Here is a 27,087-nt window from a genome sequence, read left to right as displayed (position 1 = left end):
TACATTATTGGTCCATGCAGTGCCGGATTAAGGTGTTTGAGGGCCCTGGGCTATTTAAAAATGTGGGGCCCCTTCTTCATAACATCACGTAAGACTAGCATACTGAAGTCATTATAGAACTACTTCCACTTAAATTGATGAATAGGGAAGTGCTGAAATAGAATACAATTTTTCTCTATTTTTCATGTTAATATTTCATAATGCCAAAACATATTTTACATTTGTCTCATCATCACTATCAAATCGACATACAAAACAGAACTTAATACGAACTCATTCCCATTATCTTATTGGCATTACATGAATTTAAAATCTAAAATTTAAAACTAAATCAACATGTAAAAAGCTAGCACAAGTGGTATTATGAGATAACGAAGGACATTGTAGTATTATGACTTGTACTACTTGTTTACAAGTCATAATACTACATTGTCCTTCGTTATATCATTGGCAAACTCGTTCCTGCCTGCAGTAAAGTATCGATTATCCGAATGTCGATCAAGAGAAATATCGGCTAACAGAAAGTGTCCCAGTCAGCAAATTGAAATATCTGCGTTATGCATATCCGCAAGTGCTGTGACAAAATAACGTTTTCTCCTTCCTACGTCAGCAGCCTCGCATCCAAAAATACAGAAATATCGTTAAAATATATTATAATTGTAATCGAGGTCCATTTCAGCCAATTGTAACTCTTTTCATCCAACGTTTACCTATTTTTTACTCCGACGTAATTAACAATACTGCCGTTGGCGTCAGTGGCGCATGAATCTTCGCTTGTGGCAGGTACTGAAATGAAATGAATGATTGTACAGTTCGCAAAGACGTCTGAAGGAACACAGGTCATTTTATGTTTTTCCGATAAATTTAAAATAGGCTAGTTAAAGATGGTGTTGGCGGGTCAAGATTAGTTCAAGAATTTGGAGCTGGAAGAACACAGTAACGAACATTTAAATGAAGAGTGATACCTATTCAAAGATTATAAGTGCATTTGACAATAAGGACGGAAGCTTGAAACAGATAAACTTTGAAAATGTTCAGTATTACTCCATTGCTCTTATGGCGTAGGATCAGACTTTTCGCAAATGATCGGCTACCCGAAAACTCACTTATCTGATCGTTCCCATTCCCGAATACTTTCGGATAATCGATGCTGTACTGAACTGACCTAATTGGTAGTTGAATAACTTTTACATTAAAACTGTCTTTTTCCTTGCCTTCAGATTTGCAAATGACTGTAAAACATCATCGAATGACAACTCATTTGTTATGTCATGTTCTAAAGACATGATAGTCAAACCGTCCAGTCTTGGTTGAAGCATGGTTGACCGTAATTTATTTTTGATTAGTGCCAGTTTAGAGAAAGAACGCTCTGCTTTGCAATTGGTTATTGGAATTACCAAATACAATTTCAATGCCACAAATACATTTGGAAATACACTAATCAAATCATTTTTGTATATGTATTTAGCTATCTCCTGGCAAGTAACTACATCTACACTTTTAATGAAATCATAAAAATGTTTAATTTCTAGTTTCAAAGATTCATCGAGATCATCTCGGTAAAATTGTAAACAGTTATTAAGAGAAGTTTCATCCACAGTACACGAAGCCTTACAGTCTACTAGAAACTGGAACAATGACTGAAATGTTTTGTAAGACTGAAGGCGATTATTAAGTCCACTACATAAACTATCAATTATCACCAAAAATGTTTCTACTTCAAATTCTTTTCTTCCTTTCAGAATAGTTTCGTTAAGGGCATTACCATCAGCATATCTCTTCTTTGATTGTCTTTCAGATTTGTGCTCAAAACCTGTGAGATATTTTTCACATAACCTTTTAGCTTCCTCTTCATATTTGTCAAAATTACCTCTTTCATTGATTGTGAATGTAACCAGAGACTCCAGAAGTTTACAACCTGTTAACAAGTCTAGTGTAGGTTTCTGTAAACTCACACTAACTTTATCAAATCTTTCCAAAATTTCATGCCAAAAGACACACATAAAAGCCGATTCAAATTTCATGAACTTATTTTTCAGTGATTTTGCTTCTCTCCGGGACTCATGTTTTTCTTCAGCATTCTCACATATAATATCTAATACACACAAAATATTGTCATAGTTGATACGCAAGGCTTTCACTGCTTCATAATGACAACACCATCTGGTTTGACTCAAACTCTTCAGGTGAAGAAGTTTGTAATTTAAGTGCGGTTCCAAATTTCTCGTCAACATAGCCCATTTACGAGGAGAGCTTGAGAAATAAACATACAGTCGTTGTAGGTAAGCGAAAAACTTCAAAGCTTCACGACAGGATTCAACAGCACTTACTCCGACTAAATTTAATGAGTGTCCTGCACAAGGCATGAACGGGGAAAATTTATTTTCCTTCTTTAGTTGTGCCTGGAACCCATTGTACTGGCCAGACATATTCGCCGCATTATCACAAGAAAGACCTCTACATTGACTCAAAGGTATGCTTTTGCTATCCAAAAATGATTTTACTTCATTAAACAATGAGTTTCCTGTGTGGCTTTCTATAGCCTTAAAATAAAGGAACCTTTCTTTGACTTCCCCAGAATGAAGATATCTACATACAATTGACAATTGGTCTACATGAGCACAATCCGGGGAAGAGTCTACTATCAGTGAATAGTAATTTGATTCTTTTATTTCACTTAGGATTGTATTTAACACCTTTTCCCCCATTAAATGAATCAGTTCTTCGGCAATTGTTTTCGATAAATACGAAGGCTTCCCTTTTCCTTCATTACCATGTTTTGAAATGTGCTCCTTCAGAAAAGGGTCAAACTGGGAAATTAGTTCAAGGATTCCTAAATAATTCCCATTATTATGCACTCCAAAAATCTCATTTTCTCCACGAAATGCTAGTCCTCGCACACACAAACATTTTACGACTGCCACAATTCGTTTCAACACCTCGCCCCAGTACCGGGACTCTAAAGTTATCTGTTTAACTAACTGACTATCAATTCGCGAGGAAATTTTCTTCCTATACAGCCAAGAATTAATTGCATTCCTATGTTCTATACTGTTTTCATGGCTACTGACAGCTTCGTCTGCTTTTTTCCAGTTACAAAAACCATGTGAAGAAAATGCAGAGTTCATCTTGTCATTTGAAAGTAATTTGCAATGGTAACAAAACACTTTTCCAGTAGATGGTGAATATACAAGCCAAATCCTTTCAACAGAGTCTCCATTTCTGAGTTTGCGCATAAACAAACTGTCTGACAAATAACGATTTTGCGATTTTTGCACTTGTTTGGATTCAAGATACTTTCCCGTAACTGAACGATTTTGAAAGTATTGAGGCCCAAGCTGAATACATTTTTTTTTTTGCTAGGGGCTTTACGTCGCACCGACACAGATAGGTCTTATAGCGACGATGGGATAGGAAAGGCCTAGGAGTTGGAAGGAAGCGGCCGTGGCCTTAATTAAGGTACAGCCCCAGCATTTGCCTGGTGTGAAAATGGGAAACCACGGAAAACCATCTTCAGGGCTGCCGATAGTGGGATTCGAACCTACTATCTCCCGGATGCAAGCTCACAGCCGCGCGCCTCTACGCGCACGGCCAACTCGCCCGGTAGCTGAATACATTGCTCTCTAAACTCGTCCATCATGCACTCAGGCCAATAACCAGGATCAGCAGAAGGAAGATTTGAAGCAGGACTGCCATTAGCAGTGGCAGAGCTGCAACCAGGCTCTATGACACACACGGCCTCATTCTTGAGTACTAAATCTGAACCTGCAACATAAGAACACAAGTAATTTACTTGTGTGTTAGTGTATTTAGACAGCCCCGTGGTGTAGGAGTACCGTGTTTGCCTCTCACCCGGAGGCCTAGAGTTCCATTCCCGGCTAGGTCAGCGATTTTCAGCTGTACCTGAGGGCTAGCAAGTGGCTCAATCAGCCTGCATGATTACAATCGAGGAGTCATCTGACGATGAGATGGCAGCCCGGGCAAGAAAACGAAGAATACGACCGAGATGATGCGTTGTGCTGACCACACAACACCTTGGAATCTGCAGGTCCTAGAGGTTGGGCAGCAGTCACTTGGTAAGACAAGGTCCTCCGCGGCTGTAGACCTTTGGGGTTTTTTAATTCGTGTATTTATTAAATAATTTATTACTAAGTAAGTAAACGTGTGACCACACCGTGTCGGGTCTGGGTTTAATTCGGAGTGCCCTGATCAAGTTATTGAGACCCCATACGAAGGCACCCCCCCAGGCAATGCCGGGGAAGGTACCTGAGTCTCCGGGGGTGGCAGTCATTATTGCTACCACTACACCAACGAGGTCGGCAATTTATTATTTACTACTTCGAGTATTCCATACAATGTGACTGAAGTTTAAAATACACATTAGGATTCCCTTTCATTGTTCCTAAAACCATCTTCCTAATGCTCATGCTTTCCAGTTCCGTAAAGACCTAATCTCTCATAAAACAGCAGACTTAGATATGACACTATTCGCTTACCTGTGGAAGATTCCAATTCACCAGTAACAGTCTCTTCAGTCGTCGATGCACTTGTAGACTTCCTGTCAAAAAATGTTGATATTTTCGGCAACTCTTCAATTTCTTTCAAATGTTGTTCTTTTAATTTACGCTTTTTAGCACCACTAGGATATTTTCTATCCATTTTACAGGAACAATACAGTTGTAACTTAAGAATGGTTCAATAATCAGAGGTGAACTGGAAGTTCTCTTCCTTATGCAAAGATATAGTATTACATGCGCATTCCACCGCGCTTCCCCTGTCCCCTCCCGCTCAACTTCCTAGACCTCTTCCCCCCTTTTCCCTCTGCCGGCACTCGCAAACTGCCAGATTAAAATTTTCGTCAACAATAACCTTTACTATAATTGCAGTGCGTAAGTAGCGAGGATTCGTATCTCCGGACGGTAATTGATTCTAGCAGCGATGAAATACTAACGCGGACAGCTGATAAGAAGGAAGAGCGCTGTTTGATATTTTGCGAGCGTAAATATTCATATACATGCACGGAGGTGGAGCAGCAGGCCTTTTTATACCATTTTAGGTCCAGCCAAGGGCCGGGGCCCCTTGGCACGCGGGGCCCGGGGCTGCAGCCCCTTTAGCCCCCCCCTTAATCCGGCCCTGGGTCCGTGGTATTTTTGGCATGCAGCACCAGCACCACATTTCAAGGGCCTGGATTTTTTAAAAATCCCTGACCATAAGAGTCCAGCTTTCTGATGCATAAGGTCCAACACTCCATACATATGTTTTTATGTATTTCTTGTGAATATCTGTGCTAGTTGCCTTAGATGTCAGAAATGATCTTTTCTTATAGAATGCGTCCTTGGCATGTGCTATTCTGCTTCTTATCTCCTTTTCACTCCTACAGTCAGATGAATTTAAGCTGCCAAGCTAAGGGAAGATTTTCCACCTGTGATAGCTTTTCTCCACCCAATCTGACTTCTGCCTTTCCTTCTCCATTGTGGTACATTTCATTACTTTTCTTTTATTCTTATTTACAAACTACATTTTTGTTGAGCAAGTTCTTCAATAGTTCTAAAGTAATCTCCATATGACGGTTGGTTCTGTAAGCAGTGCAATATCATCTGCAAAGCATATGGTGTTGTACAGCCTTCCATTAATGTTAACCTTGCATGTATTCCTTACCCAGTATTCTTTTAATGCTTCTTCAATATAAATATTAAACAGCATTTGGTGATATATCACATATCTGCCGCACTTATTTGGAGATATTTGCTTCCAATTTCTGCTTCCCTATCAGTGCTATCTGGTTCTTGTATAGCTCGATCATATAATTCTGCAAACTCTGAAGTCTATTTTGAGGTCTCTTAGGGCTTTGAACTTAACATTCCAGTCAAAGTGATTGTAAGTGATCAAATACCTTTTCCATGTCAATGAAAGTTATCAGTAAGGAGTTATCTAATTGCAGAGCTTTCTTGATGATCAGTCTTGGATTTAGTATGGCTTCTCGGGTTCCTCTACCTCTGCAATATCCAAACTGATCTTCCGGAAGATTCTCTTCACTTTTCCTTTCCATTTGATGATAGATAATTCTTGTTAGGGTTTTTGAGGTATGAGATGTGAGGCTTAACATTCTATGTTCTTTGCACTTTTGTGCCCTCCTCTTTTTTGCAATAGGAATCAAGATTTCCATTCAAAGTCTTCTGGAATACTTCCCCTCAAATACATTTCATTAATCAACTTGTGAAGGCTAATTTTGCTCTTTACCCCCACTGCCTGCAGGATTTTGCCAGGTATTAGATCTGGTCCTGGTGCTTTTCTATGCTTTAATTCATATAGAGCTCAGTCGAATTCCACTGCCATAACAGGTGAGTCAATATCTTCCTCTTGAACTTCATGTTCCTTTTCCAGGACCACGAACCTGCTACGTTGGCATAGCAGAGGGAGAGATGATACTCCCACATGGCGCGTCCCAGGTGGCGGATAGGGGGTTCCTAACCGGCTTGCCGGTGGACTTGAGGGAAGTAAAATACCTCTCGCGGACCAAACACACAAGCCCCTGTGGGTGGGGGACACAGATGAAGAATACACCCACGGTATCCCCTGCCTGTCGTAAGAGGTGACTAAAAGGGGCAACCAAGGGATGATTGTCTTGGAACCATGAAACTACTTGTGATTAGTACCACCACGCAGAGAACATCATGGGTCGCTTTTACTTGCACATAGTACCACTATATTAGGTACCAAATAGGTTTGTGATTAGTAGCACACAGGAGCACCGTGCGGTCGGCTTTTGCAGTACCTGTGATTAGTACCACCATATGAGCAGGACCAGGGGATGATAGCTACCATGGTTCTGCCTTGCCTGTGATTAGTTCCCACTATATGAAGAACACCACGGGATAGTGGAAGGTCCCTGTGGTTAGTACTCTTATGTGATGAACACCATAGGTTTGTGTTGCCTGTAAATGGTGCCGCAAAGTGAGAAAAACATAGGTCTGTATTATATGTTGAATTTCATAACCTCTGAGTAGTACAATAATGTGTGGAATACCGCAAGTCTCTGCTACTTTTGATTAGTACTACAACAGAACAAATACCATGGTTCAACTTTTCTGGCGATCAGTACCATTATGAGGGGCCAATAACTTGGATTTTGGACCCCCCTTTAGACTGCAAGCCTCATTGTTTCAGTGTTATGCTATAGCAGCAGTCCGTTGGTCAGTAATCCTATTCTTTTATGTCATTTTCTGTGAATGTAAGGCATTGCGGGTCACATCCACTGATTGTTTTAAATTCATGTCCATTCTTCGTTCTTATGATTTGAATTCTGGTCAGTGGAGAATTTTAGACTTTTAGTTCGTCATTTTATTTCGTCTCATTTTGTAACATTAGGGGCCGATGACCTCAATGTTAGGCCCCTTTAAACAACAATCATCATCATCATCACCTTTTCCAGGATGCAAGGCATTTGTCTGCTATATGGTACAATTCTTCTATGTTTTCTTTCCATCCTTCTGTTTTCCCTTCTCAGAAAGTTAAGAGAGTGTTTCCTAGTTCTAAACTATTTTCTGATTTCTACATTATGCTTTTCCAGTATTACCCTCAGCCATATTTTTCTCTATCTCTTTACAGTTATTCTCAGTCCATTCTTGTCTCAATTTCCTTGTTAGTCTATTAATTGTTTCTTGCTCTTCCACATTGTTCTTTTCTCCTATTGTAATATACTTCCTTCATTCTTCCAAGAGATCTACTGCTTACTTTGAAAGTAATTTCCTTCTTAACAAATTGTTTCCTCTGTAATCCAACGCTTATAAACAGGCTTCTTTTCCTTTCCAAAGTAGTTTTCATCTGTTTCTAGGTGTGCCGTCTTTAGGAAATTCAATTTTTCTTCCATGTGTTTTTAGTAATTTCAGACCCTATTTTCTCATCTGTCATCTCTTTAAAATTTTGATGTGCATTAATGCCTTCTTTCATTTTGCCAAGGTTTAACTTGGCCAATTTTGTCTTTGCCATTCTCTTCTTCAGCTGTAGTCTACTCTTCATCATTACTAAATTATGGTCCAAGTCAATGGGTGGTGTGAATAAAAATTAGCACACGCTCTTTATTTGCAAATTTAGAATGGGCACTCAGCCACTGGTTGGTAGCAGTCAGTCACAGCAGACCTGTGCTTTTGAGCACATACTCCAGTCACTCAAGTAGCAGAGGGGGTGTTCCAGATTTCTGGTGAATAAAGGTAAAGCAGGCACACAGTCCATGTAGTGCTTGTTTGTGTTTTCTTAAGCTAATTCAGTAAGTATCTCCAAGTGATAGTGTTAAGTTTAACATGGCAGAGTTTATGACAGTTGTAAATCAGAAAAGGAAATTATGTAAACTTCACAGAGAATCATCTCAACTTGATTACAAAGTGTTATATAGGTTCAGTAAGGAACATGTTGAATGTTTAATGGAGCATTTTCTCGGACATTCCAAAGAAGCAATACACTGTGCACTAACTAGCAAAAAAAAAAAAAAAGAGAGAGAGAAAGAATCTTCTTGTGTTATGTTGGTGATCCTGGGTTTCAGGGTGGAGTTGGTGAAGACATCGGTGTAAGTCAGAGCAGTGTGTCAAAAGATTTTTTGCAGGTTTTGACATTAATAGGAATGAAAACAGATTATTGAAAAAATTCCAACAAATATTGCTGAGATGCAGGAAGCACAGCCTAAGTGACAAGAACATTTTACCTTCCCTTATGCTATCAGAGCTGTGGACTGTTCTTGTGTACAAATTATAAAGTCACATGTTCATGGGGATGAGTACATTAACATAAAAGGCAACCCTAGCATTAAAATACAGGCCACTTGCAATTTACATAATACGGTACCATTTTTCTCAATTTATTAATGCTTTAGGCTATAATTGCCTACCTTTTATGTGGCCTATGGTTGGTTTATCCTCCCCCTGCATCAAATTCATCAGCTGTTTCTCCCATTCTTTTAATAATAATATGTGTTTGTTTTCAGTATCATACGCTTTAAGTCTACTTTAACTGTCAGTCTTGTTTTAATGTTTTGCGATTTTTTATAAAGTTGTTGGACCAAAAAAATGTAAGATAAATTGAGCAAGTAGTTGAAACTGAACTGCATATATTGCACTTGTTTTCTTGTGTTTTGTATCCAGCAACTGAGACTCTGAACCAAGGGTGCTGGGTTTTGAAAATCAGTGCGGTTGCTCTAACTCACACACCAAAAGAGGTGGGAGTGGAAAACTTCGTCATTTAATCCTTGTGAAAACGCAGTTTTAGGTGTTTTTGAATGATCAATACTTGATGGAAAAAGCTATTGTTTGATTAGGCACTTTTTCAACAATAATAAATGAGTACAAACAAAATTTATCCACATGAAAGGTGAAGGTATGTTTTAATCATGAGAAAAAGTAGGAGATACTGCATATGAGTTTTCTGTTAGAAATATAATAAATTAAGCCAAAAGTAAATTGTCTCAAATTGAGCACTTACAAAACAGTCACCCAGCCACAAATTACATATGCAAGTGAAACATTATTCAAAACAACAAACACAATTGCAATGAATAGAGTACTCAAGTTAGAAACGAGAATAGTGAGAACCTGTAAATTATCAAGTAAACAGAGTCTGGAGGCTAGCTTCCAATGAGACAGTTTATAAAGAAATAGAACCTGTGACTAGCACAATGAAAAAGAAACAAATATCATTCTTAGGCCATCTACAGTAATACGGTCACCAGAAAATAGAATCAGTAGAAAAATAATAGAAAAATTGTGGAAGAGTAAGAGTAAGAATAACATTAGATGGATTGCAGAACTTAAATAAGACATAAGAGAGTTGCATATTACAAAAGATTTAAAATACAAAACAAATACACTCAGTATATTGAAAGATAAACACACTAGACTACAGACAAAAATCAACAAGCAGAGAATAGGAAGAGTGATTCCAGAAGCAGAAAGAAAATTACATTCAGAAAGGATGAAACAGTATTGGGCTGACAAAAAGAAGAAAACCTCCATAAACCTGACTAAGTAGTCCTATGTTGGCTAAAAATTAAAAATAATGGGCACTTACTGTTAATTTAAAAATAAAAGAGAACTGAAAGTCATATGTCTTTAGTAAAAAAATTAAAATCTTTGCTGAATTTCTGATTTTCACTCATACAGAATATATTCCAACAAACAGTCGATGAAAATGTTCACCACAGTTTCAAGGTTCACTTTTTTTTTTTTGTTTCTTGATGCACGATTGGTTTGTCATTCAGTTTTCCTCACACGATGGTGTTTCATCTTCTCAGGAAGGAAAAAGAATGTTCTGATGTACATGTAAAAACAGGTACAGTATACTTAAAGCAATCTTTATCAACTTAACCACCTCTGGAATTAATTTGTTAACGTGTTTATTTGAAGAAAAGAAGCGTACTAAGTCATCCATACATTAACCCGCGAGTGGTCGCTATATGAGATTTTCTCTCATATTACTTTTTAGATCGAAGAAAGTGGATTGAAAATAAGTGTAGAAAAGAGTAAAACTCTTGTTATGACTAGAGGGGAGAAAGAAGGGAAAGGTCAGATTAGACTTGCAGACAAGCCCCTGGAAGTAGTGGAAACGTTTAAATACCTGGGGAGTGAATTAATGGAGAATGCTCGACTGGATGCTGAGATTAGTAAAAGGATTAAAGCTGGAAGTTGTTTCTATCATAGTGTAAGAAACATGTTATGGGACAAAAATGTGCCAACGGAAGCAAAGGATACTATGTACAAGATGTATTACGTACCCATAACAACTTACGGAGCAGAAACTTGGACAATGACAAAGAAGGATGAGAGTCGAATACAGACAGCCGAAATGAAGTTCTTGAGGAGTATGATACAGAAGAGTAGAAGAGACAAAATAAGGAATGAGAAAATCCGGGAAGAAATTGGAGTGGAAAAAATGAATGACAGAATAAAGAAAAACCGACTAAGATGGTTTGGGCACATAAAGTGAATGAGCAATGAAAGAATGCCAAAAAAGGTGATGGAAATGCAAATCCAAGGAAGGAGAGGCCGTGGACGACCACGATTGAGATGGAAGGATACCATCCAATGCAGCATTATAGAAAGAAACCTGGACTGGGACACAGTGTTGGAGGAGGAGTGGTGGAAATACCGAAGAAAGTGGAGAGGAACCATATTTGCCCCTACCCGGCTACAACTGGATAAAGGGAAATGATGATGATGATGATGATGATGATTACTTTTTATTGTGATGTTACTTCACAGTGATGAAAGGGAGGTGACTGTTCCCTCTTCTAGCTGAGTTTATAACTGTCGTGAGTAGAGCGATTCACATTTGAAGGGTAAGCACCCCTTCCCCTAGTCAGAACAAAGGTTCCTATGTGTCCGTGAGCACTGCGTGAGAGTTTCTCTCATTGCGCGACTAAGGACGTTGGTGTTATGTTGAAGTGGAGCGGGAAACTCGCTCCTGTTGTACACGTTAGTATTTGTATTATGAGCACTTCTTGTTTTTGAAAATGTTATTATGTTCAAAAACCTTGCTTTATATGTAAATATTACTAGATAAATGCATGTGTGAAATTCTATTTTTTACAACTTCAGTACGGAAGTTATTTTTATGTACATTGCCTATGTTATTTTAAGTAGTAACTTGTGTCTTTAATAAACAGCTAATCATTTCATTTTTATCTAAAATATATAAGGTAGAACTTGTGTTTCATTTCAGTAGCAAATTTCACAAAACTGTGAAAAATGTCATATTTATTTTAATGTGAGAGAAAGTCTCACGCGCGACCACTTACATTATATTTCGGCTAGCGACCACTCGCGGGTTAAATGATACATTCTTTATATGCACACACATCTAACATCACATTTCTTTGCAAAATTAATCTTTCACGGTCAAAGTCATCCTTATAAAAGGCTGCCTCATGACTGCAATATTTAGTTTTAGAAAGAAGAAATGTTTCATTTTCTTTGCAGTGAGTCATAGCACCTGTAGAAAATTGATCCTGGAAACAGCTGATCACAATATCTGAAACTTCATAGTAAATTTTCCTGCAATCATTACGGGAGCTGACAAAAGCAAGATTTCAGTGCCGTCATCAAGTCTTTGAGGATTTTTTCTATCTCTTGGAAGAATCAATTCTTCGATATAAGATTTTTGTCATGGATTTTTAACCCTTAGATCATGATGTAATACAGTAAAGATTTGTTAACCCTTAGATCATGATGTAATGCAGTAAAGATAACATTCTTAAGAGAGCTCCTCAAGTCCCTCAAAAGGATAAGTGATGAACTTTTGGATTAATCAAAATCTAATAAAATACCTCACCTATGATTGACAATAAAGTAAACAAATGAAACCTATGAACCATGAGATAACACAGTGAATATAACACTGCTACTACTACTACTTCTACTGCAAGAGCTACTCTTGCACATGTTATTTCTGTGTCATCATTAGAGATCAAAGATGACTCCCGCCCCCAGTCGGTAATTCTAAGGAGCAATTAAAGTATCATTACAGTTGTATTGTGGTTTTTCTCTTCTGTTTTCAACACTTAACCTTGTACAGGCAGGTTAACACTTAACAATTATAAGGGAAGACTTTAAAACATGAAAATAAATGTGAAATAATCTAAACATATTTTAACATGAAATTTCAAAATAAGTAGGAAGAATGACAACTACAGATATTATGTAGAAAGTGGCATGGCACCCTGATCCATACAGGGAGCTTGTTGAGTGACAAAATGGAGAAATATAGACTGATATTTGGACATTTTAAATAGATGAATGGAACCCCCTCGTGTGTGCTTCTACAATTGTAGGGGGTTAACCTTGGTTACCCTCTTCAATTGAAGATCCTCTGCGTGGTGAGGGGGACTAATCGCTCCTTTCTTGCGATGCCGAATGGAGCCCTACTGGGTAACCATTTGGTATACAAGGAGGAGGAAGCTAAAGCACCACCCAACCCTAAGGGGTAACGCAACCCATGCCGATGGGGTGCATGGCACACGGGAGATGTGTCCTGAACGGAGCCTTTGAGATACTTGGCGCCCTCTTGAAGCAAGTAGCCTTACCCGGGTATGCGGGGCTCTGCCTGGGCAGACATATATTTCCCTAGCTACTCGTGGGACCTAAATGAGTACCGTAGCTACCCATAAACCGGAGAGCTCTTCTGGGGCCTCCAAGAGGAACACTAGTTCAGCAACAACCGATGGGGACTCTTCGGAGATACCCTCGAACAGCACGACCTCGACAGTAAGAGAGCTCACTCTAGAGGTGGGCAATCTACTAGTCCAGAAGAAAAAGAAGAAACAGTGCTCTGGCGCTGAGAAGAGGAGGTATAAGAAGGCTTTAAAGGCCCGGGAGCAGGCCAAAGAGGGCCTAACTCCTGGAGCTGAGAGGCCTTCTACTGCCACGACAGCAACGACTGTGGGGGGATCCAATGGGCACAAAAGGCGGGACCCTGAAAAGGGCTCTGCTTCTAGGGCACAGAGGACTCCACCCACCAAGATGCCAGTGGGAAAACAACTTCTGTTGGGGGCAACCCCAGAAGAAGATCGGCAGACCCACAAAAAACCCAACGTGGAGTATGCTAGGATAGCTAAAGCTGGGATCAGGATGTCCGTAGTATCTGTAGGATATCCTGACCAGCAGCTAACCGAGAAACTGGTGGAATCTGTGGAGGAGGCTATCGCCAATCTGATAGACAAGCTTCCGGAGCAGGGGCCCATTAAGCCTCAGTTCCTGGATTGCTATCTGTCGAGAGGTGCGGCCATCATTATTGCAGAGAATGATGAGACTGTAGCATGGCTTTCTAGTCTTGTTACAGGTATACAACCGTGGGAAGAAGCTAGGCTCACAATTGTGGGCATGGATAAACTCCTTTCCTATAAGAGAGTCATGGTCTGGATACCAGGAGAACCAAAGGACAATAACGTCCTTTTGGGAAGAATGGCATGCCAGAACCATGGCTTAAATCCCAACAGCTGGAGGGTCTACGACCGCAAGGAGGAGAAGAGAGGTGTCCGACTTGTGGTCTGCATGGACTCCAGAGATGTGGAGAAAGTGGTGGGGAAGAAGATCTTCTGCGGGGTGCATGTTTCTACCTTCACCTTGGTGGCGGCAAGCGCGACAAGCAGAGGACCAACCCCACCACAGACAACACTGAGACCAGCGGGGGCGAAGAGCGGGAGCCCGGACAGGAACCAGGGCCAGCCAAGCCTCAAAATTCATTGCGGGAGACGGAGCTGCACGTTCCGGAGACCACATAAGGTAAAGTATTGCATAAAAGTAAGAAATGATTACTTTCATACAGGCAAACATACAACATTGTATAGCGGCCTCTAGGGTACTTATCAGAAGTATCCAGAAAGGCAGGTTTTCGGTTGCCCTGATACAAGAACCCTGGCTTAGACAGGGGCATATCATGGGACTAAAATGTGCAGGCTTCACTCTATTCAGTGGAGTCGCAGAGGAAAAGCCTAGAGCATGTATACTAGTTAAGAATCATAACGCTTGGGCTATACCAGGCTTCATTACTAGAGACCTTGTAGCAGTTCTAGTGAGATATGAAGAGGGCGGACAGCCAAGAGAACTGGTTGTCTGTTCTGCATATTTCCCAGGAGACTCTGAACCTCCACCCCCATCAGAGGAGTTCAAGAGACTGGTGATATACTGTAGGAAACAAGGACTAAACCTCATAGTAGGATGTGACGCCAATGCTCATCACAGCATTTGGGGAAGTAAACATACAAACCAAAGGGGAGAGCATTTCATATAATTTCTATGTACAACTGATCTTGAGATCATGAACATAGGTGATACCCCTACCTTCATCAATAACAGGAGTGAGGGCATCATAGATCTTGCCCTGGGTTCCATGGGAATCATACAGGAATTTAAAGTGGAAAGTTTCTTTGGAGCCTTCCTTGTCAGACCATAGACACATTGTATTTCATATAGATGGCTCCTTTGAGATCCTACCTTATAGAAACCCTAGATGAACCAATTGGACTTTGTTCAGGGAGGACATGAAGAGGGGACTGGAAGGAGGACCCTCAAACATAATTAAGAACAAAGAGGAGCTGGAGCTCAGTGTGAGCTTTCTCACACAGACACTGGTTACCTCTTATGAATTAAACTGCCCAGTCCTTAAGGCAAAAAGAGTAACAGGAAGCTTCAAGTGGAATAGTTATCTTGAACACCTGAGGAGAAACACACGAAGGCTCTGGAATAAATACAGGGAACTTCAGGATCAAGAAAGCCTAGATTCTTATAAAGAATCACAACGAAGGTACAAGTCAGAAGTCAAAAAGTTTTCTAGGAAATCTTGGAGACAGTTTTGTGACTCCATTGAAAGTCAACATGAAGCGGCAAGGCTTCATAAAATTCTAACCTTGGATGGAAGGGCAAGGCTGGGCTCACTGGAGTCACCTTCGGGTGGATGTACATCCACAGAGAGGGAGACCCTGAACTTACTGCTTGATGCCCACTTTCCAGGTTCAGCAGTCATGAATAGTGAAATAGAATCGAGCGGATCTTTCAGCCCCGATAGAAGTGGCTGGAAGGAAGCAGCAGAGATTGTTACCCCAAGAAGTGTGAAGTGGGCATTAGAATCTTTTGCCCCCTACAAAAGCCCAGGAATGGATGGGATCTTCCCGGCGCTTCTTCAGGAAGCGAGTGGGGTCCTTATACCATACCTGGTCAGAATTTTTAGAGCCTGTCTCACTATGGGGTACGTGTACTCTTTGTGGCGTCAGGCGAAGGTAGTGTATATACCCAAACCCAGAAGGTCTAAGGATTATAGACCCATCAGTCTAACGTCTTTTCTTCTTAAGACCTTGGAAAGACTGGTGGATAGACATATCAGGGAGAAAGTATTAAGAGACTGTCCCCTGCATCCTCATCAACATGCATATCAACTAGGGAAGTGGTTGAGACGGCACTACACCAGCTGGTTTCTAGGCTGGAGAGTGCCTTGGATCAGCAACAACTTGCTATGGTTGTATTCCTAGATATAGAAGGGGCCTTTAACTACACATCTTTGGGCTCCATAGAACTTAGTCTAGAGAGAAGAGGAGTGAGCAGGATGCTCATAAAATGTATTATGGCCTCACTGCAGGGCTGTCAAGTTCTGTTTACCCTCAATGCAGTAATGTTGAGAGCTAATATAGACAGGGGGTGTCCACAGGGAGGAGTATTATCACCAACATTATGGTGTCTAGTAGTGGATGAACTACTTACCAGGTTAAATGTTGGAGGAATTTACGCCCAAGGCTATGCAGATGACATTAGCCTGATGGTGGTAGGAAATTTCCCCAGTACGGTTTCAGAGCTCGTACAGAGCTCCCTACGTAGGATGGAAAGATGGTGCCACGACACGGACTTGTCGGTTAATCCCGACAAGACGGAGCTCGCGGTTTTTTTTTCCAGGAGGAGGAGGAGGATAGACGGACTGTCAGAGCCTTTCCTATTTGGGAAAAAATTAGTTAAGACAACCTCAGTTAAGTACCTAGGGGTAATCCTTGAGGCAAGACTGAGTTGGAAGAAACATATAGACCATAAAGTGGATAAGGCTCGCAAGATTATGTGGGCCTGTTGGAGGGCCGTCGGAAAGACTTGGGGCCTAGGACCTAAGGTGGTCCAGTGGCTCTATATTTCTATTGTACGGCCCACGATCACCTACGCATCTTTAGTCTGGTGGCCAGGTTTGGAGAGTAAAACTGTGACCACCAAGTTAAACAGTGTCCAAAGACTTGCATGTCTAGGAATAACAGAGGCACTGGATACTACACCGTTATGTACAATGGAGGCCATCCTAGGTCTTCTCCCCTTACATTTATATGTTAAGGAAATAGCGGGAATGAGTGCCTACCGCCTCTGGTCACTCGAAGGATGGTCCTTCAAGAATCTGAATAGAGGTCATGCCTTTATTCTTACAAGGCTTCACCAGACCTGCCCTACGACAATGATGATCGGGGACCTGATGAAGCCCAGTTTTAATTTGAATTATAAGTTCACAGTGGTGATACCCACAAGGGAGGAGTGGGCCGCAGATCCTGGGGCCTGTCTTAGGTCTGGGGGGTGTACATGGTACACAGATGGCTCGCGGACAGAGACGGGCACAGGCGCTGGGGTCTGGGGGCCTAAGACAAGGCTCTCCCTACCTATGGGTAAATACGCTACTGTTTTCCAGGCCGAAGTATACGCAATACTGGCCTGTGCTGTATATATATGGAACATGCCTGGACACAGAAGATGCATCACCATTTGCAGCGATAGCCAGGCAGCGTTAAAAGCACTATGTGCAGTTAAAACAACATCAAAAATGTTATGGGAATGCCAAAGGATGTTAGATCAGCTGTGTGAACTTAGCTCAGTTACCCTATTATGGGTCCCTGAGCACATGGGTATCAGTGGAAATGAAGAAGCTGACAAACTAGCGAAACAAGGCTCAAAAGGTCCTTTCATAGGACCAGAGCCCTTCTTGGGAGTGTCACTCCAAAGTGTGAAACTGGTAATATCCCACTGGACAAACCAGTCTCAGTTAAACATTTGGAAGAGGTTAACTATAGCAAGGCAGGCACGTGAACTTATCAAAGGGCCTAGCCAAAGTTATAAAAAGGTCCTGACAAATTTGAATAGGACTAGAATGTGAATGGTAGTTGGACTGTTGACAGGCCACAATACCTTACAGAGACACCTACACATCATGAAAATCAGTCAGGATCCGATATGTAGAAGATGCGGTAGGGAGGAGTTGACCTCCGCGGATGTGTTATGTCAGTGCGAGGCTCTTGCAAGCACTAGACATCGATACCTTGGCTCACATTTCGTGAGCCTGGAAGACATCAGGAATGCCAACATCTGGACACTGGTATCCTTTATAGGAGCACTAGTGCTGGGCTAGGCAAACCTGTTTAAGGGACACAAAGGGTCTTCACAGACCTACGTGTGGAGCCCTGCGAAGGCAGGGTTCACCCATTCTTTATCTATCTGTCTAGATGATTGGAAATAGAATACAAAACAAACTACTGAGTTACAAATGAAAGGGAAGAAGCCAAAAGAAGACTCAGATTACATTGGATGGACCTACTTAAGAACAGCATAAAAGAATGGAACCTTAGCAAAACTATAGTGATGGTGTTGAAGAGTTGTGGAGAGGAATTCTGTTTATCCTGACTTGGCTGCATCTGGATAAGGAGAAATGATAATTATAGTGGAAATGGTATTGTCATAGTAGGAAGGAATAGTAGGGAGGAATTGAAATGTTCATCTTTTTTGAGAATTTCATGCAATGAGTTAACTTTTATTTTTAAAAGATCTTGTCTAGAGAGTTACTGCCATCTATTTCATTATCTGAGGGTGTGGTAATCAAATGAAATGATCACTGACTTCTCATCAAGGTAGCTACAGTGCAAATCTTGATCAATGCATATAGGATTTTTGAAAAGAAAAATCAGATCTGTGTGGTTAAGATTTCACATAAAATTGCAGGTCCAATGGCTATAATCACAATATTGAGAGTTGCATAAAACTACTAGCATGCTTCCTTACTTGCTTTTTCTCCACATCTCTCATCGACTGATATTTAGGTGAGAGAAAAATTTTCCACACCCAGTTATACTATCTGTATCTATATATACAGGATGCACACAAATGATTTGAGCGGTTCTGTCAATTATTTCTAGCCAAATTATTAGAGATATGGTGATGGTATTTGATGTTGTAAGCCAAGTATTCCTCAAAGTTAAGTTTGAAGTTTGAATTTTGAAGTTTGAAGTTTTGTTTGAATAGCCCTCCAGACATTGTGCTTCCCCCAATGCCCGCGAGAACGCAACAGTGGCAACATCCGGCAGACATGATGCATCCTCTACTCCAACAGTTGCCAAGATAGCGATTAACAGTGAAAAAGCGTATGCTGTTCTGGAATTTCATTCCAGCCAATCTGTGACAACAGTGCGATGAAATTTTAGAACAAAGTATCAACAGTTCAAAACTACAGGATGTCTCTGCAAGGGAAAATCAACAGGCCGGCCTAGTGTGCCTGAGGAAACGGTTGAGCATTTGCGACGCAGTTTTGATCATAGCCCGCAAAAGTCAACTCGTTGAGTGAGCAGGGAAATGAACATGCCTCGTTCGACCGTTTGGAAGGTCGTAAAGAAAAGATTGCGGATGAGCCCTTACTGTCTGCATCTGCTCCAAGCATTGTTGCCGGCTGACAAAGTGAACCGTTTTGAGTTTTGTACAAATTTTCAGGAGCGTATGGAAGATGATGAACTTTGTGACAACCTTGTCTTCAGTGGTGAAGCAGCATTTTTTTCTGAGTGGTAAAGTTAACAGGCACAATGTACGAATTTGGGGGACTGAAAATTCCCGTACTCTGTGCAGCACGTTCGTGACTCTCCCAGCTCAATGTTTTCTGTGCCATCTTGAAATTTAAAGTTCACTGTCCTTTCTTCTTCACTGAAAAATCCATTACAGGGCACATCTACCTGAATATACTGGAGAATTGGCTCATGCCACAGTTGGAGACCAACAGGATGGTGCTCCACCTCATTTCCATGTTGATGTTCATGACTTTCTGAACAGCAGACTTCCAAAAAGTTGTATTGGGAATGAAGATCACACCCTCATGCCATGGCCTCCACGCTCTCCTGATCTCACCCTTTGTGACTTCTTCGTATGAGGTTATGTGAAAGATGCAGTTTTTATGCCAACATGATCTAACAGAACTGTGGGCCTGCATCATCAGCGCCTTTGGTTAAATTGACAGCGACATGCTATGTCAGGTGTGGGACGAACTTGACTATAGAGTTGATGTGCGTAGAGTCACTCATGAAGCACATATCGAGCACTTGTAGGCACATAAACCGTTGTGAGTTTTTCTGTCTGTCTATATAATTTTGTAATGTTACAACAAATAATAAACAAACAGGATTTTTTGAAACCGCTCCAATCATTTGTGGGCACCGTGTATATCACACAAGTATCAAAAGTGAAATTCATGGGTGAAGTATCTAAGCCCTTTGCGATTAAGACTGGCATGCGACAGGATGACAGATTGTCACTGCTGCTTTTCAACCTTGTTCTTGGTAAATTCATTTGAGAATGGGAGAAGGAATTGAAAGCTCAGAAGCACTGGAAACCCATTCAACTTGGACGAAAGAACGATGACATACAGGTCAATTGCTTTCACAGATGACCTAGCTATACTAACAGACAGTGACATATCAGCGATCCAACAGATTGAAGTCCTCAAGGATTGTGCTCAGAAAACTGGACTACAAATCTCATTCGAGAAGACAAATTTATTTGCACTAAATTCAACATTCAGGAATTACAAAAAAAATATGGGCAGATCAAATGAGTTCCATACTTTAAATATCTCATTGAGATCCTAGAATGAACAGGGTTGGAAAAGGAAGCACAGAAAGTCCGATTACAAAAAATCAAAAGAGCACATTGGAGAACCCGTGACAACAAGAAATGCATGTCCATACATACAAAAATCAAACATTATAATATGGTGATTAAACCTGAAGTGCTGTATGCAAGTGAAATCTTAGTACTTAATAATAAAGGTGATCTAGAAAACATCTTGAAGGAGGAAAGGAAGATCTTGAGGAAAATTCTGGGTCCAGAAACAAAAGACAAAGGGTATAGACTCAAATCATGCAATGATACAGAAAGACTGTTCAACCTTGCCACAAACATCAGGAAATGAAGATTGAAATTCTATGGACATGTTCACAGACTATTGTCTTCAAGGCTAACCCACAAGATTTTGACATATACTGAAAAACTTAAGAACGTACCATGGATACAAGATGTTAAAAATGATCTGGAAAAGGCCCAAAGAGAAACGTCAGAAATACTGGACAGAAACATTTACCATCAGAAGGTAAATAGATGAGTAGTAAAGCCAGAGAATGAAGTCCCTAAAAGATTGGAGGAAAGAAAACAGGCACACAGTGAAAGAATAAAAGCAATATGGTCTGTTAGAAAGGTGAATCAAAAATGTAATGCATGATCCAACAGGGTCCATACGGAAATAATAATATATTACACATGTGGTAAAATCACATGAAACTGTCTCTTGATTATGCCTCTCAGTATTCAGTAGCAGTAGTAGAAACTACGGTCTCTCATTGAATTATGTACACAGATAACATAGACACATTTTTAGCATATGATACTAATAAGGAGGGTTAAAAATATTGCACAGATGAATAAAGATATTTGTGGAATAAATGAAATGATTCTTTTTTTTTTTTTTGCTATTTGCTTTAATGTCGCACCAACACAGATAGATCTTATGGCGACGATGGGACAGGAAAGGCCTAGGAATGGGAAGGAATCGGACGTGGCCTTAATTAAGGTACACACCGGGCGAGTTGGCCGTGCGCGTAGAGGCGCGCGGCTGTGAGCTTGCATCCGGGAGATAGTAGGTTCGAATCCCACTATCGGCAGCCCTGAAAATGGTTTTCCGTGGTTTCCCATTTTCACACCAGGCAAATGCTGGGGCTGTACCTTAATTAAGGCCACGGCCGATTCCTTCCAACTCCTAAGCCTTTCCTATCCCATCGTCGCCATAAGACCTATCTGTGTCGGTGCAACGTAAAGCCCCTAGCAAAAAAAAAAAAAAATTAAGGTACAGCCCCAGCATTTGCCTGGTGTGAAAATGGGGAAACTATGGTAAACCATGTTCAGGGCTGCCAACAGTGGGATTCAAACCCACTATCTCCCGGATGCAAGCCCACGGCTGCGCGCCCCTAACCGCACGGCCAAGTTGCCCGGTAAATGAAAGGACTGCTGCTGCTGAATCTTTACTGTAGTTCAGGAATGGTTTTTGGAATTCAGAGCTGAAGGGTACTTGCCAAGAAAACTAAGAGAGCTCTAGAAGACCTTCAGCAGTGGATAATCATTCATAAAGATACACACAAATGCCAGCACATAGTTAATGACTTCAGAGTTAGTAGAGATTCTGGGAATTTTCTAAAGGACTGTCCATGAATGTTTAGTAAAGAAAGCAAGTTTGTAGTTTTATTTGAGTGTGTACATCATGATCATAGCCACTGAACCTCTAGTTTTTTAACACTTTGAAGAGGAGCAATGTGTGCCATACATCGATGGTAATGTTCCGTAGAGGACGAGGGACATACGCCGTACGGCGTTGAGTTCTAGTGCTTATATATCCGCTACAACATACTACAAACATTAGCATAGTGCTCGAACACATTCCACAGTGCTTGTAGTTCATTAAAAATATACCAGGTAGCAGCACACTATCAGAACCTAATTCTATTATGATACTAAGTTGGTACTACCGAGGCAGCTTCATAGCCACATGGTCTCGCACGGCCAACGACTAGAGCCAGTTTCCACAATTAATGTATTTTGTTTAGTTTCTCAATGACTAGTATGTATGTTGTGTTTCATAAATGTATTGTGGTGTGTGTCAATACATAACTTTTCATGTTTTAATATGCATTGTGAAATGAAAAAATTGAAAGTAGAAAAAAGTTTTTTTATATTTATTTATAAAATTAGTGGTTTAGCTCCAATTTTGAAAAACAAGGTATGTATGCATAGCTCAAACGTTGCCGAATCCAAACTAGGTTTGTGATTATAAGTAAGGTTATCAGTTATTTTTGTATTAAAATATGAATACGCACTAAAATGCTCAGTCCACAGTATAAGATCTAACTTCACCTTCTCAGTGTTCAATGTGTTAAGTCTTCAACCCAGAGGTTGGCTGAATCCTTCAATAAAACCATAAAATGTTATGCGGTTAAAGGAAAACTGCAAAAACCATGGCAGCGCTATAAGGAAGTGTATAAGACATGATAAGGAGCAAGGTTGTTTGCCATTGCTTTCCTCATTGGGCCAGAAAATGTTATTACAGAACTACTGGCCCTCTGAGTAGCATATTTCATAACACTCAAATGCTGTAACCATGCTCCAAACATCATTACTCAGCACCACCTATACTTCAGCAGCTTCCATACTATCACAGCTATAAATAAAACTGAAACTTCAATCAAAGCTACATTTTGATCTGGCCTGTACCAAGAGACAGATGCAAGAAATGGCACCTTTTAAGAAGCAACAGGCAGATCTAGTTTTATATGGAAACTGAACCACAAGGATATGACTTCATTTTTTAAAATCCCATGTGCATTAGTTGGTTTCAAACCACAGACAAGTGGGTAAGACACCCCTAACATTTATTGAAGCTTCAAAACACTTCTATTTTCACAACCTGTCCGGGAAACAATTAACAGTTGATGTCTGATGGGGTTTCAAAGACATTCTGCACTGTTAGGTCACTAAGTAATCACAATTCACAAGTATATGTTAGCCAGTTGGAGGAATTAAAAACACTCAATAGAAGAGGCCAGAACTAGTCAACAGAAAAATAATGGAGTTGTGTTCCATCAAGAAGCAAGACCTCATATGCCTTTGGTCACTCATACAAACATCATGATGGATCATGGGAGACTACTGGCAAAAATGAGTGCAATTGGACTAGACAAAAGAGTGACTGAATGGGTTGCTATATTTCTAGAAAATAGATGTCAGAGAATTAGAGTAGGTGAAGCTTTATCTGACCCTGTAATAATTAAGAGGGGAATTCCTCAAGGCAGTATTATCGGACCTTTATGTTTTCTTATATATATAAATGATATGAGTAAAGGAGTGGAATCGTAGGTAAGGCTTTTTGCGGATGATGTTATTCTCTATAGAGTGATAAATAAGTTACAAGATTGTGAGCAACTGCAACGTGACCTCGAAAATGTTGTGAGATGGACAGCAGGCAATGGTATGTTGATAAACGGGGTTAAAAGTCAGGTTGTGAGTTTTAAAAGTAGGAAAAGTCCTCTCAGTTTTAATTACTGCGTTGATGGGGTGAAAGTTCCTTTTGGGGATCATTGTAAGTATCTAGGTGTTAATATAAGGAAAGATCTTCATTGGGGTAATCACATAAATGGGATTGTAAATAAAGGGTACAGATCTCTGCACATGGTTATGAGGGTGTTTAGGGGTTGTAGTAAGGATGTAAAGGAGAGGGCATATAAGTCTCTGGTAAGACCCTAACTAGAGTATGGTTCCAGTGTATGGGACCCTCACCAGGATTACCTGATTCAAGAACTGGAAAAAATCCAAAGAAAAGCAGCTCGATTTGTTCTGGGCGATTTCCGACAAAAGAGTAGCGTTACAAAAATGTTGCAATGTTTGGGTTGGGAAGAATTGAGAGAAAGAAGAAGAGCTGCTCGACTAAGTGGTATGTTCCGGGCTGTCAGCGGAGAGATGGCGTGGAATGATATTAGTAGACGAATAAGTTTGAATGGCGTTTATAAAAGTAGGAAAGATCACAATATGAAGATAAAGTTGGAATTCAAGAGGACAAACTGGGGCAAATATTCATTTATAGGAAGGGGAGTTAGGGATTGGAATAACTTACCAAGAGAGATGTTCAATAAATTTCCAATTTCTTTGAAATCATTTAGGAAAAGGCTAGGAAAACAACAAATAGGGAATCTGCCACCTGGGCGACTGCCCTAAATGCAGATCAGTATTGATTGATTGATTGAAAGTTGTGCGACATTATGTAGGTCTTAACATATCCCCTATCTGCAGCCTTTGCATCACCTAACTTTCATTTGTTTCAGTCCCTACAGAATCTTTGAATACAAAATAGTTTAGTGATAATAAACATTTTTCTTCTCCTCCAAGCTTATCCTATTCTGAGAGTTTCAATATTGCTGGAAAGATAGACTCAGTAGTGATGAAGAGGTGTGGTGTGGTGTGTGTGGGGGGGAGGGGGGGAGGGGGGAGTCTCCCCCTCCACTTTGTGGAGAAAAACTTAAATGTTTATTAAAAACAATTTGTATAAACTCTGTTGTCTTTTGAGCTGATTCTTTTCTTTAATTATTAACTAAATTGTCGAGTGCCACAGCAAGTAGTGGAGACTGTGGAGAAATGTGCAGCACGTTCTTTGACGAAGGGTAGCAGGGGTATATTTTTGCCAAGGACACCCGCTTGTCACACGCATTTGTAGTCTGTCATTCTCGCTCAGTCAATGTGTCTATTCAGTTCTATCCAGTGTCTGTTAGGTACTTTGTTAGTGAGTAGCCAAGTACTAAATGATTTTTTATCTGTATGATCACACCGAACCTCTATTTAATTGTAATACATGCGTAATTATTGTTCCTTTGGTGAAAGTTTTATTGTATGGTACAATTATTACCTTTATGTACCTATTGAAATTTGCTGAGAGAGCATAAAAAACTTACCATTTTATAGCAATTTTGATGTTTACCCACCTCCCCCTTTATATCCTTTGGACCCAGGTACTTTTTGTTGTCTATACATTTGTGTGCCCCTCCCCACCACTTCTAATTCCCAATTGCTGCTATTGGATAGACTAAAGGTCATAGAAAAAAGGAGGATACTTTGATGAATAAGTAAGTAAATAAATAAATTAAATAAATTAGTTTAATTTCCAGCTAAGAAAATGCACAGAAGGCTCAAGATGATTCAATGCAATTCAATACATATAAGTCCAAATTGCTGATAGCCAAAGAGTCACTAGCTAGCTCCAAAATAAGAAGTAATAATAGTAAAATTAAGCAAGGAGTCAAATTCCCAGCAATAATTTATCTTGAAAATGTTTCCCTGGCCGTCAGTAAAACTAGGTTTCGTTTGAAACTGGTGAAATATTATACAGTGAAATATTCCTCTCTAAATCACTCACAAGTTGTTTACATTAGAATTAAAATATCTTCTATTCGTAAAGAAAATCAAACTTACAGGATAGATTACCTGAGCCATTTTCAGTCGGATGTTCCCAAAGTGGATGATGGCCTTCTCCACTGAGAAATATGATAGAAACCAATGAGTAACTTGACCGCTGGTCAACTAAACAATGCAGTGTCACAATATACGGGAACTTTGGATTTATGGAAATTAATGGTAAATCTATGCAACAACAATATGCAATTCATTCAGTTTTGTATGTTTTATTCCATTACTGGCAATTTCTGTTTGCTCCCATTAAATCAGCTTCATGCATTCACAATTGAATTCACAAACAGGAGTCAAGGTTGAGGTCAAAACTTAAAATAAGCAAAGAATTCTTGGCAGTTGTTGGTAGAAATGTACAGAATAGAATAGAATAGATGTTGAAATTGGCATGTTCCCTTACCTCTCTGAATGATCTAGAAGTTTTCTTCAGTCTTAATGTATTTCTTTTCATCAATTAGAGGCAGATGGCATAGATCAATTATTAATTAAGAATTTTTTTTTTCAGGGTAAGAGTTGATAAAAAGATCTCATGAAGCTCTTTGTCACTAAAACAATGCCAAGACCTGTGTTCCTCAGAGTATTCTTACAGGAAGCAGGCATCTGAGCCGAGTCCATTTCAACTAAGGCTTCCTTGGCTAGGAGTACGAGCTATAAGAAGTCACCTGAGTCTAGTCAGCTGAATACCCCAAAAGATGGAGTCAATACATTTCCTGTAAAATCACACATTAAGGATAGTCTATTTCTAAAACCTAAGATAAATTTTTTGTTGTATTTGCATGCTATACAAAGTAATAAGCATACCAGAGTTTGTTTTCTGCTTACTTTAATCATATCCCAATTTATTTTCTTTCGTTCGTACTCTCACTACACTCCCATGAACAACTTAACAATTTGAAATTAAGCTTTTAGATTAAGTTGTTTCTTTCTTTTTAGGTATAATTCTGTTACTGTATGTTGTTTTTTTCAGGTTGTTTATAAATTTATTTATTCAAAGTTAGTTTTGGCAGACTGAAGAACCTAACAATTATAAATTAAAAACATGCCCTCAATCCTTGATTTCATTTTGAACAAAGTATTACTATTAATTCTGTAAAATGGGCTAAAACTTAGTTATTTATTCTGCAGTTTTGGGAAGTTTGCGAAGTCAGCACCGATGGATAAAAGTAATGTACATCGTGACACATGATGACCCAAACTTCAAAGAGCTAGTTAAGGTTAAGTGACCTTCTTGGCATCATGTGTTCTTTTTCAGGTAAATATTCCAACATGAGAATTGATAGGAAGA

The 27,087-nt window shown here is 39.9% G+C and overlaps 1 protein-coding gene across 4 annotated transcripts in view; it reads right to left on the bottom strand.

Annotated features, from left to right (window-relative positions):
* LOC136856744 (putative fatty acyl-CoA reductase CG5065) overlaps positions 1-25,934 on the bottom strand; it is a 110,977-nt gene extending 85,043 nt beyond the window's left edge. The window contains exon 1 of one of the 4 annotated variants that reach the window (XM_067134830.2): positions 25,821-25,934. In XM_067134830.2, the coding sequence (XP_066990931.2) occupies positions 25,821-25,829 (9 nt within the window). In that variant the 5' untranslated portion in view covers positions 25,830-25,934. Of the gene's footprint in view, positions 1-25,808 lie in introns of all 4 variants that reach the window. The other 3 variants (XM_067134829.2, XM_067134827.2, XM_067134828.2) reach the window with 3 other exon arrangements.
* Between the last annotated feature and the right edge of the window lie 1,153 nt (positions 25,935-27,087).

The sequence above is a fragment of the Anabrus simplex genome, chromosome 1, assembly GCF_040414725.1.
Source record: "Anabrus simplex isolate iqAnaSimp1 chromosome 1, ASM4041472v1, whole genome shotgun sequence".
In the NCBI taxonomy this organism is placed as follows: domain Eukaryota; kingdom Metazoa; phylum Arthropoda; class Insecta; order Orthoptera; family Tettigoniidae; genus Anabrus; species Anabrus simplex.
Note: the sequence above shows the minus strand (reverse complement) of the source record. Positions and strands in the feature narration are given on the sequence as shown.